The sequence below is a fragment of the Varroa destructor genome, unplaced genomic scaffold (assembly GCF_002443255.2).
Source record: "Varroa destructor unplaced genomic scaffold, Vdes_3.0 BEIS01000003.1, whole genome shotgun sequence".
Lineage (NCBI taxonomy): Eukaryota > Metazoa > Arthropoda > Arachnida > Mesostigmata > Varroidae > Varroa > Varroa destructor.
The window spans coordinates 8052358-8065276 of record NW_019211456.1 but is presented as its reverse complement, the minus strand read 5'-3'; the positions used below and the strand labels follow the sequence as shown (position 1 = coordinate 8065276).

The following is a 12919-nucleotide window of genomic DNA, read 5'->3' as shown; positions in this document are numbered from 1 at the left end:
GGGCCGAGTGTGGACGAAAAATAAACGACACGAAAGATGAACATGTAATTACGGCGGTCAGTTAGCTGATTTCGAATATAACAATAAATGCGGTAGATAGAAGAAACAATGAGACTAATTTACTCTACAATAGATCAGTGAACACCTTAATGAGCATGTAGAAAAACAATACAAATTATGACCTCACGGTATACACATGTTGATCTAAGTGTATGACCCTTGACTCGGACATGACCCGCTGCCATTTGTACCTTTCTCTGCGTCTGCATCGATGTTTATGATAGCTCTGTAGCAATCGACGTTTATTCACGATCGCGTTATCTTCTAGCCCGGGCATACGGCGAGGACGATACGGATTGACGCGACGCTATCGCACATGGTTCCGGGAAATACATTCACATTTATGGTGAGCACGCATGTTAACTTCTATTGCAAACAATCGTACCCGAAGCCAACACCAATAGAAAAATTGTTGGTAATAGCCAAACCAATAAGTCAAAACCGTCATACGTAGATTCAATCTTTATTTATTAAAGTATATTTTATGATTTGGGCTCATACTTTATTGACGCATAAATTCGCTGGTGATATCCTATCACTAGAGCTGTTGACTCACACTGAAATGACTTCTTTTCATCTTTATCGACAACCATAACAGGTTGTGAGACTGTAGGTAGTTAAACATGTTGCCTTTGTGTTTGATGTTACGGCTTAATGAAGCACAGACTCACACAAACCAGCTAAACCACTGGTACTTCGGGTCGGTGTAGAGCGCCAAGCACGGAAATTGCCTATAACTAGCACAATTCTAGAGGACTCGGTACGACTTATATGAGTTCTAGACTTGGTTCGAGGGCTCGGCCGAACTCATCCAGGCTGAATTCTACCTGTCCCTTGATGCAGCGAGGCACCGCCACCCATAGATCTGCAACCACAACCACACAGAGTCAGGTTAGGCCGATTCCGCTGAATTTCGATGTTCTTCTTTACATTAAGGAACGAACATCTACCTCCGTCAGGTCTTGCGACTTGACTTCGGCGAAGACCTCAACAACTTTAGAAAAATATAAGGGGCCATGCGAGATAGCGACAAGCCAGAGATATTTTGAAAAAGATCGGCCCAAGGGAACTATAGAGAGGCTTATTCCGGCGCTGTTCTAACGTACAGATCGATCCCTATAGTTCAGCGGATTAAGTGAACCAACTTTCGAGATGCATATTGTGCGCGGCACTTCATAAAGATACGACTACTTACTTACTCATTCGCCCGAGTGAACCTCTATCAAGCAAGTAGATGCGAAACTAGACATATAGACTATTGGAAAAGTCACAATCTTTACGGCTAGAAATTTTTTCGCCCTTCAGCGTAAGCAGCACCTCCCCATGTTTTTGTCCGCGTCATACGGGGCGGAGTGAGAGCAGGAAGCTAAACTGAGCATATCTATTAGGTTTTAGAGTAGCCATATAAGTAAGTCACTCCCAGACGGCTAAACACGCGGAGATTGTAGGTGGGCCGCATCCAGAATGGAAAAGTACGCACGCAATATATGTTGGCTCAACATGAGTTACTTGTCGTTGAAAAAGATTTCGCGCTAGGCGAAGATATGGACCTCTTACATTTCGGATAATCTCTGCAAAGATCTTCGTTCGCTTTCGCTACACAGCCTAAGGCCTTGAAAACTTGGATTCTTGAGCTACTGTCGTACTGATAACTATGTCAGAAAGTTGATATTTAGCCTAAAAAATGTATAATTCTTTTAGCAGAGTCGCAGTACTGCAATTGAATATTGTACAGTTGTAATTATTGTATTTACGGTGTGAGTGAAATCACTATGACGACTCTTACATTTTAAAGATCATGTGAAGTGATGGTGTCGGTCAGGAAGCATAAACACCATTCGTTTAGATTAGATAGAGCCACAATTGATCCGTGACGCTCACAGCCATCTTGGTTAACAACTGACATTGGATGAAATCCTAGTCCTACAAGATTCAGGAACTGAGCATTCCGTAGGGAAGTCAATAGAGAAGCAAATAACAAGACAAAACGAATGCAATTGACTAGTGACAATCATGAATTAGTGAAAGATAAGGGGAAATCAAATAGACGTGTTTATTTGTACCAGAAAAGACAAAACGCAGGGGGCACGCAACTTCTTCGGATTAACGAGCAGGGCGTAAGGTTTTTGAAGCGCCTTTACATGAGAACGGAATTGTGGGAAACGCTATTTGTGTTCGCAGTTGCTTGAAGTACAATCGTATGATTTTAAAAATCGAATGCCATCTAACTTTTTCAAAAAGGATACCTGAAATTCTTTCGTTGCAACATCCTCTTTGGCTACGGACACTCAATTATCAATAGCTTGATTTAATCTGCCTGAAGTTGGCAAGAATATCATCAGAGAAAGTAGGAGTCAATTTCTGTATAATTTTTTCATTACTATGTAAAGAAAAAGCCTGTGTTTTTTTCACTGATTAGAAGGTTTAGCACTTACACATTACAAGGGACCGACTATGATTCGTTGATTATAATCAGCCACGCACTGCCATCTAGGCTAAAGTTCGGCCAGTGTCAGCTCAAACATAATTTCAGTTTGCACCGATATAATCTTCCTTAAGGAGCAGATATTCAGAGTATGTAAGTTGACACAATCCAGCAGTTACTGATAATACTGATTAACTATCGTCAGTTTATATTGTGCGTAACTACTAGACTACTTAAGTAGACATGTAATTGTTTCCGTCCGCTTAGTTGATGCGCCTCATTCTCATAAGGTTCCAAGTCGCTCGTACCTTATTGCCCATGCTCAGCGGGGCTGCTGCCGTAACTACGTTTCAGTGAAATCAATTCCTATAACGTAGTCATCCGTCGTTCGTTTTCGTCGTGTCTGTCTCACGGCGAATATAGACATATGAGCAGAACTTCTGTAACATCAGTAAAAGGAATTGACGATAAAGCTCCAAGGATATCAGCTCACCTAACTCGTCAATAGGGGATCGCACGCGGCTCTGAACAACGAGCGGTTACGACCTTCTCGATGCTCTGATCGCCACCGCTGCTGCTGGTGCCGTTTGAGGCTGACTCACTTTCTCTAAGTTTTGATACGAATCAACTCAACGGCGAGCGTAACGATGCTGTATATTTAAGATACATGCAAGTGATATTGCTAGCGAGACCTACTTGAAAAACAAGGAGCAAGACAAGCAGATACATAGATGAAAATGCGCAGTCCCGACGGTAATATACCTGCCTGTGTAGTTGGGAAAACATGGCAACCCATACTTAACTACCCATAAATGGCGTACGGTGGCGATTTGGCGACGATCGGTTCACCGAGCAACTAGTTCTAAAAGCTGTCGTCTTCGCCTCGGCTAAATCGGTGGGAGCGCAGCGTAGGGGGTCGAATGAGAAAAACACCGGGCGCGTAAACCCACATAGATAAGAAAAGCTCAATCAGCAGCAGCGATGACGACGACGAAAACAAAATCTTGTCTCTTATTGGCCCAGCCAGTAGCCTGACCAAAATTGGACCTTTCATACTGAATCGAAGAAAATCTATTTGATTTCTGCTTCAGATTAACATCTCATTTGACATTAGCGCGCACCCCCTACCGCCGTCCCAGTATTTACGCTCAGGCATAGTTGTGGAGACTAAAAAAGTTCGCAAAGAAAGATTTAGCAAAGTAGGTTGTATATAGCTATAATAATAAATTCATAAAAAAAATATTGCAGATATTGTAGATCTGGCAAGTTTTTTTTTTTTTTTTTTTTTTTCAAAACCTATTAGAGTACGCCGCGTTGTAAATACGGACTTCCTTTGATTAAAGATGCTGCTTATAGGACATTTGGAAAAAACACATAAGACCTCTAGGACATTAGGGAATTTCACTGTACAAACAGAAGAATCTTCTGGCCCGCTTTTGATCGGTAGAGACATCGATACCTTGCGATGCTTACGCTCTGTATGTGAAAGCTCCCTACCCTCCTCTCGTCCACGTAATAGTGCGCTAAGAACATGTCGAACGGAGACGTGCTGGTCCGGGCTCGAAATCGGGCGTAGACAATAGGCTGGAAGCAAATTACTATGTTAAGTACATGACCATCATTATGAGTGCATAGCGGCACTCTGCTCATAATTACTCTAGTGTATAGATGACCGTGTACTCGAAACGGCTACATGATATGCTACAAATTGTTTATTAAATATTGCCATCAATTAAAGTAGTTTTCGTTTTCACACAGACAAAAAAATATAGGACGATTTTTAACTTCTAACTCGCTAAACTTGCAAAGCTTTCTATAGAAGATTGTTGCTTTGAAACGGAAGTAAACTGGTATGAGACGAAAATACTAAGTAATATAATTTGACTAGGTTTATTGTCCGATCGACGCGCTTAGGTCTTAGAGCATTCTGAGCATCACCGAAGATACTGCAAGAATATCTCATTCTTGACTTCATGCAAGCACACTTTTAACTAAAATTATAATCCACATGCGAGTGATATATATTTATAAAATCTTTAGAATTCTCTGTGATAACCAGACTGGTTTCCCTCGACATCTACATCGACTTGACTTTTATAGTTGAATAAAGTATTATATCTTTAATCAACCTGAGATGTAGAAACCATATACCAAAAAGTATCTTATCGGGATGAACTATCTCCTTTACGGTGGAGTGTCACCGATTATTTTAATGGGTGCGACCAGTCGCCCGGGTCGCCAGATTCGCTTCAGCATAAGCTTGAGGTACTCCCATGAGATCGTCATGATTGTACATCCGAGCACGGTCTCTTACGCTAGCTTGAGATGGCCCGTGTTCTTTGCCTCTTTTTTTACATTAGTTCGTTGCCCAATCGAAATGTCTGTTTGGTTCAATTTTACCCCACTCTCGCCGGGCCTTTACCTCGGCCTTGGTCTCCATCTGGCCCCATGTCCGCTGCTTGTTATTGCTGTCCCTTTTCTGAGATTTGCCACTTCGGATCGAAACGGTGATAGCGTTGTCGTATTGATCCCGACCGACTGACGAGTTTTGTGCTCTTTTTCGTCACGCCTGTTGGTCACCACCACTGTAGTTTCTTAAACATCTGGAACATGCGTCAGAGTTTCTACGTTTGTGGCGATAGCATCTTCCCCTTTAAGGCTGAAGCGCAAAGAAGCTACTGTATTGCCCAACTGGCCGTCAAGGAATTTCGTATCTTAGAAACCTGAAGCTACTATACCTACGCATCTCGGTATGATGAAAACCTTAAACGACTGCCACTAATTGTTAAGGTAGGGCGCAAAAAGCCACCAGATCAAGCCTCGCACAGCCTCGAGAGATTATCAGCTGAGACGAAGTTCGTGGAACGGGTCAGTGCGGAACGCTGATCAACAATGACGAAGGTGTGCGAGCGGAAAGATCGAGATCAGCTCATCGATAAAGGTGATTTTCTGGATTCTGAAGAGGTCCTATTACAGCATATATCAGCTAATATCTTCACTGTTCACAGAAAACTCGGCTATAAGAAGCAGTCGTATTTCACAGCAGTATTTATCTTGCAGTGTATAACCGTTCATCTTGCAAACGAAACTTCGCTTGTAAGCGACGAAGTTAGTCGGCGTGTCTACCTTTACAAAGAGTTAAACAATGCTAGATCTTCAACCACATTTTTGTAACAAATAATAAGAATGAACGAAAGAGATTAAGATCGGGTTAGTAGACGGCGGGGGCAATACGTCTTTGCTAAAGATATGCTGCATCTTAACCAAAGGCGCTTCTTCAGGGCGCAAGTCGTTAGCATATAATGTTCCATTTGAGCACATGTATTCTTTGCAAGAATGTTATGCTAGTTAACTATCTTCGCAATACTGTTTCAAGTCTCAAAACAGGGATGTCAGTCTAGGATCACTGCCGATCTTTACGTATCGTATGAAGGCTAACCACAGTGTCCAAGATGGACAACGCCAGGGTGTATGTGGCTCATAGGTAGCGTCTCGTTGGAAACAACATGTTTCAAAAGCCCATGTTATAATTACGAAACACTCATCGGAGTACGTTTGGTAGAACACTCATTCTGTCGATTTCATGTGTATTTGCGGAAGCGCGTAGTAGGGATTGCAAGGTCCATTTGGCTCTCGCTATTTAAAGTTGTTACTTAAAGATTTTCCTAACTAACTCATAACTTAGATTAGTTATTTATCTACTATTATTATTATCGTCACACGATAGTGTGATGCATCCACAGATTTTCGAAAAAAAAACTAGGCCAAAGTCTCGTATAGAACACTTGACAAAGTGGCTAATAGTAGTAATCACAAATATATAGAGAAGAAACTAGGAAGTAAAGAACTAGGAAGCCGAGAAGTGCATATTTATGCTAAAAGAGTTCTATTGCTTCTTTTCTGAGATACCTTGCATTGATCGTTTTACATGTAAAGGTTGTAACTACCACATGTTTGTCATGTCAGATGTCATACTGGCTTCAGGTTTTTCAAATAATGCTTATCGTACTATTCATGCCTGACGCATTTTACTTCCTGGTTTGTTTATATATTGTATCAAAACATTTCGGAGCCACTTTACTCTATTTTTGAATAAAACATTAAAATCTGTACGTGTTAAGTTTGGCTTGACCCGATAAAAACAAACGTATCTACGAACAAGCTGCCTGAAGATATTGCACACTGAAATAGTTTTAATTCTGTTTATAACAGTAATGAAGATTCCTTAGTTGCTGCTTTCTACGGCAGCAATAGCTGGCTAATAGTACCGTCTAAGGTTATCCGCTGCTTACAAGTCGTGGATCCCGGATCTTGTATTTTTTCGACAATTTTGATCTAACGAATGAAGATTCTTCTACCGAAGGTAGCTGACAAATATGAGTTCTGTACTTTTCTAATGTTAGTTTATATACAATACCTCTTCTGTTCGAACGTTCGACTGACGCTAGCAGTCGCTAATATATTTCATACATGAGACAGATAGTTTGAATGGAGCAGCTGAATGACGCATTCCTAGACGCTTTTCAATGCACAATAGTGAATTACCAACCAAATTGAAAAATCTTATGGAAAACTGAAGTGGCCAATATTTCGTTAGCTCGAATCGAAGACCCAATGTTTTTCTAGACCGCACGCGGTATTATTCATGCTGATAGCCACATGCACTTGGAGGATCGGTGAAATGTCCTCTATGGTTGGATCGAGGCTGAACGACTCTGGGTGGTCGATCTGACGCTAGCGAACCCGCGCGTTCATTTCAATTTCGCTTGCAATCCTAGCAAACACAGGTGATATTTTAAACTCACATAGGTTTACTTTACAGGCGAATCGAACTATTCCGCAAACAAATCTGCGATGAATGAATACAAACTGAACTTTAATGGCGTGGACTGACTGCTATAGGAAGTACCGCCAGCTTGCGTACACCTCTCCCGATGTGTGGGTAACTCGTAAAGCTGCCGAGCTTTACGAGTACCGCATCAACGCCCACACACCGCCGTCTGTCGCTGTTGGACGATCACAATAACCTGTTCATTCCAATCAAATGCAACTAGATGCTGAACGACCTCATCCGCTTACGGTGGTGGCTATGGGATACCAGCTTATGACAAAGGAGCCTTGCTTTCACGAACTAGCTGTGAAAGCCTGCCACCTGTGAAAACTGGCCTTAAGGATTCTAGCGAAGTCAGGTGCACAGAAAGAAGTCAACCCCATGATATCTTCAATTGACCTTTTGAGAGCAACTAAAAAGCTCGCACTTGCTATATTTCTTATTTAAATCAACGATACGAGTTGAAGGAGTGAGCTTTGGGCCGCATAGAGCATCCATAAATTACGCTACAAGTATGGTGTTCAAATATAAGTGAGCTACTTTGTTGTAAGAAGAACTGGCGTACGCTCAGCTCACAAACGGTTCCAGCTAAGCTGACTAGAACGGTAACTAGATTATATAATTAAGGCGAATTATTTCAACACGCGCCATGGCATTTATGACCGTAGAGGTCACAAATATTTATAGACATTTTGCTTTCCTATATATTTCAAAACTCGCCTATAGGAGGTTATTTGTGTGACAATTCTCTTTTTTTACGGTGAATTTTTTTTATTTATGAACGAAGTTGCCACCCTGTTCAACTTAGTTAAAGCTATATAAGTTGAATGCGCTCGGTTCCAATGAGCTTTGTTTTGTAATTTGGAGAAATAATTGTTCATTAGGTTACACTGTGCCGAGTTTTCACTGACATACGATAAAAGTTCACTGCTCTTTGCGAAATTTGCCTTATTCGTTATTGCATCTATTAATCAGGCCAACGACCTACTGAGAAGAATAGCATCAACTTATCACAGCAGCAAGTAAAAGTTCAAGTAAACCACAGGTTTGCAGCAAGGACAGAACTTGTATCCTAAATAATATATAAGCGATACCTTCCGCCGTTTCTCAATTGAGCTGATCTATTTAAAGTGCTCTCCTCGCTTTGAACGAGATTTGTATCATGCGAAGTACGGCAATTTAACATTTGTAACTGTGTAAATGGCCTAGAAATTTAGCGGAATCGCTCGAATTGAAACAAAATTTCTTGCTCAAAATTTAAGGAAACTTTTTCCACCATTCAATTTGCAAACGAATCGAATCTGTCATACATCGAATTTTAATAATCAACCCAACGTAACACTCTACACGTTGACGCGGAGGAGTGGGAAATATTAACGATTTTTGTTATTGGCTGATCTTTAATTCAGCTAGATCCGCACAACAACTTTAACTAAAATGCATGTACACCTATAAACCTAGTTCTCCTTAGGTTTATATTTAAGAGCTACTATATAGGCAGCGTAAGACAGAGATAAAACAAAAATAACACAAATGACGAATAGCTCGTAAAGAACGTACGAACGAGAGACGAACTTTCGCGCGTGAACGGTCAGCATTGTTTGTCATTGGATGCTCTTTAGGAAGTGCGATCTCCCCCAGTTATTTGACACCGATCACATAAACAATAGTTTTTCGTCTGCTAGAGCCCAGCACTGCAGAATCAGCCGCTGAGACGAACGAAGCAAACCGTGTTGTCAATTTAATTAGCGCTACAAACTAAAGCTATAAGTGTGAGCGTGCCGAAGGAGCCCATTAACTCCTCTGATTTGGAGCTAGTAACACAGTCAGATATCGTGTAGTTCTACCAATAAGGCCACAATGGCCGAGGGTGGCAGCCTGTTGGCCGCCACAGTGTTCGGTATTTTCCTTGCATTTTCACTGTATGACTTTATGACACCAGAAGAAGAATCCGGTGACGGTAATGGTGTCCTCAAAAACAATCGGGTCGGAAAGACCATTCCCAAGCTCAAGATGGACTTGGCCGGATCACCCGAAATACCTCAGCTAACATTCCTTTACTGGTAAGTAAAACACACACATCTACGCTACGTTATAGAGATTTGATGTAATTTCATAGTACATAAAGCTATGATTTAACTTTGTGGATATCTACGAGTTAGTCGTGGTAGGCCAATAGAAATATAGCAATAATTGCTCTTGATAAAGTGCGCCGCTTTGCTAGAGGACCAAAGTATCGATGCCCATTTGGACCGTTATTAGACGGTGAACAAGCAAAACAGAAGCAGCACGGGAGATGGAGGGAAAACAGCACAGGTGTTGCTTACGGCAAAGCAGGGTTATGAGACGCGTACGCGCTTGATTGTCTCATTCTAAAGCAGTGGTCGGCTTCGTAATAGACATCGACTTCCTTTGTTAATAATCGACTTCCTTTTGGAATAGATTATACAAATAGTTCCATTATGAGTTTTTTTGCCATAATTAGTACTTGAGGTCTAGCAATCGAAATGATCTCAAAGGAGTACTCAATGAATCTCGTCATCTCTATTTGTATTGCAATGCTTGCTCAACCATATTCAATAGGTATATGGCCAGCTTCTTCAATATAAAGAAAGCACAGTTTCCATATGCGACCCAGGATTAAAAGAAATCAGCTTGCTTGCATGTAATCGTCAGACATCTTTATGAAGAAAAGGGGTCATGCAGTAGAGCATTAAGCGCTATTGAACTAATGATCTCGCAAGTCTTTCGAAATCTCTTGTCTACAGAAACCTTTCCCAAAGCCAAGGACAGGAAAGGCTCGTAGCTGTTTAGCATCGCAGGCCTTCTTAGGTTTTATCAAATTAAGGGGAAACTTGGTTAGCTTTGAAAAATAGGCTTGTTTAATACTTATGTACGTAATGCAGCGAATATCAGACCCATCAGGAAAATTATCTCTTAAAGCCCTTAGGAGATCTCTAATGCCTAGGCCCAGATGCCTTTCCATGCAGCTTGTCCTTTTCTTCATAATCGATTACTAACTATACTGCCTAGCAATCTCGAATTGCAATTGCCGGGTACAGGTGCATATATAATAATTGAACTTTGTGCAATCTCTAAACTCTATAGATTGCGAATTTCATCACGCGTCTGTTAAATAACCAAACTAACCATCTGAACCAATTTACTGACTTTGCTTATTTACTCAGTGACACGGGTCTAGGTGTAATCTTTCTATTAATTGGATTGCCCGCGTACATTAATGAATTGCATCAACGCTATTTTATATTATTGCAGTGTTTCATGAGATTACAAGGGTGCCTTCCAGCAGTATGCCGAAGTCCTTCAGCGTCGCTACCCGGAAATGAGAATTGTCGGTGATACCTATAATCCACCATTCCCCAGGTAAATAGCAGTGAGATTCATAATGTTTTCTTTTATGTAAAATTTGATTCATTGAAGTACTTTAATTAATTCATATGTGCAGGTTAGTGATTCGGCTATATGCTTAGTCTAATATTATGTAATCGTGCCACTATTACCTGGAACTTCTGCATAACCAATGAGTTGTTTCAATGTATTTATTATTTCAGCGAATTTAACGTGAGTAAAACAACTTATGCATGTCTCTAGATACTTTTAGACGTTCTTACTCTGGAAATCTATTTCCATTTTTTAGGATGATGATTGCGCAAGCCCTCGGTCTGACAAAGCTACTTGTCATTGTGTTGTTCATGATGTCGGCGAACCCTTTTCGCTTCATAAATGCGCCTACACCTGCCATCTGGACCTGGCTTCTCAACAACAAGGTATGAAAATGTCAAATTTACTTTAGCAACTACCGCCAACTTGCCCAATACAATATATAGTCATGCCGAATGCAGTACTACGTATCTTCTCTAGGGGAATAAGTGTTGATCAGGTTAGAATATGTAGTTTTCTGATTGTAATCTGAGAACTATTGTTGAATCTTTAAATAAAGACCCATTTCACTCGTTAAGGCTTCTTCATTACCTTAGGTCAGGTCATGCTTTATGCGCGAAGTTGCACTCTAAAGGCTATGGCCTACCAACCCCATCATGGGCAATGCTCAAAAGTTTTTTCTCCAATAGTGCCCAAAAAAAAAAGATTCTCTTTTAACATAAAAAGCGACATCAGTTTCTCTGAATACTATAGCATGTCGTAGAATGTCCGTCCCTCATCATCAGAAAATAAATCCTTGTATGTTTTCCGGTTACTTCTTTAGGTCTACGGCTGTTTATTGACATTTTTCATTACGGGCATGGTGGAGACACAGCTCATTTCAACAGGAGCTTTTGAAATCTACTTAAATCAGGAACAGTTGTGGTCAAAGCTAACATCAGGACGTATTCCTGATCCGCATGAGCTGTTCAACTTGATCGACGCCCGGAGGAGTATGCTGTTCGGAGGCAAATTCGAGAACATGGCCGAACTTCGAGAAACCCTATAGTTCACACTTTCCCTAGCAGATAACCACTAGTCAGCAGCACAGCATTGTTACGAGACAGGGGGTAGTTTTTACTCACACCCATACATCATGAACGAATCGAGTGCCTAAAGGAAAAGCAATGATTTTTCAATCCCAATACTAATGACAAAGCACCTTTTAAACAACGATTCATATGATTGAAAAAATAACACAAGTAAGGCTTCATTCGCTTCGCAATCTACATCATTAACTGTGACCAAGTGCTCAACAAGATCAAACAAGACTAAGATGGTTTTAATGAAGAAGTGTAATTTAAGGGGACATTCTGTAAAATAGGCCATGTTGTCGTTAACCTTTGGAAAGTCAGTAATACGTTGTTTTTAAGGTCTTATCCTAAGCTACAAGTAGCAACCGCTAAAATTTGGCATATAACAATTGAAATTTCTTGCATTTTTAAATGAAAATATGGTTGTTGCTAGTGCTCAGAACAAACATGCTTACTTATTTCTTAAATATTGTGACTTTCCAAAGGGTTTTGTCAGGGGCGAATGAAGGTTCTGCCCTAAACCGGAAGGCGAGCAGAGCCGGATGTGCCCCGTATATAGAAGTATTATTTCAACATTACATGATGTGTAGAATGGTACGATGAGTCGAAGGTCTTGTGTTGTTTTATGAGATGATACTTATACTAAGCGAAGATGATCAAGTAATGTAATATAAATGAAATTATATCGAAGTAAGAAAGTAATCTTATAGGAAAACAATATATCAAATGCAACAATTAACACCGTGTGTCTTCATTTTATCTTCTTGTTTTAAGAATTCTCTATTGCTTTTTGACAAGTAAGGCTCGTAATGTAATCGCAGTGTTGCCGCGAGCGTATTCAATAAGTTTAGGCGTAAACACTTCCATTGGGAATTTTGCAACTACTCGTTTCGTTTAGTTGACAAAAAATAAGTAGTTAGTTGCTAGTTGAATACGCGTTTGAGTGATTCCTAATGATATAATGTAGTTTACAGAAAGAGATAACCCTGTCTCTTTTGAACAGAAGAAAAATCGAAACAAATAGTCATTATTCTTGTGAGATAATTTGAAAGCGTGTGCTTTTTTTTATTAACTAACTTTAGTTAACTTCGCTCCTGTCCAGCATCGGCGGTAAGAGATCTATGATTA

The 12919-nt window shown here is 40.5% G+C and overlaps 1 protein-coding gene and 1 long non-coding RNA gene across 2 annotated transcripts; one reads left to right on the top strand and one right to left on the bottom strand.

The window, feature by feature from the left end:
• Positions 1-507: 507 nt before the first annotated feature.
• LOC147756470 (uncharacterized) lies at positions 508-8966 on the bottom strand. Its single transcript, XR_015322900.1, has 3 exons — positions 8877-8966; positions 3959-4069; positions 508-925 (listed from the first exon to the last, which is right to left on the bottom strand). It is a non-coding gene; the product is annotated as an uncharacterized LOC147756470 (long non-coding RNA).
• Positions 8967-9001: 35 nt separating this feature from the next.
• On the top strand, positions 9002-12530 carry LOC111246634 (selenoprotein T2-like). The gene is made up of 4 exons (XM_022796547.2): positions 9002-9379; positions 10593-10700; positions 10975-11104; positions 11542-12530. The coding sequence occupies exons 2-4, from the start codon at positions 10660-10662 to the stop codon at positions 11764-11766; spliced, it is 396 nt and encodes a 131-aa protein (XP_022652282.1). The 5' UTR covers positions 9002-9379; positions 10593-10659; the 3' UTR covers positions 11767-12530.
• Positions 12531-12919: the final 389 nt, after the last annotated feature.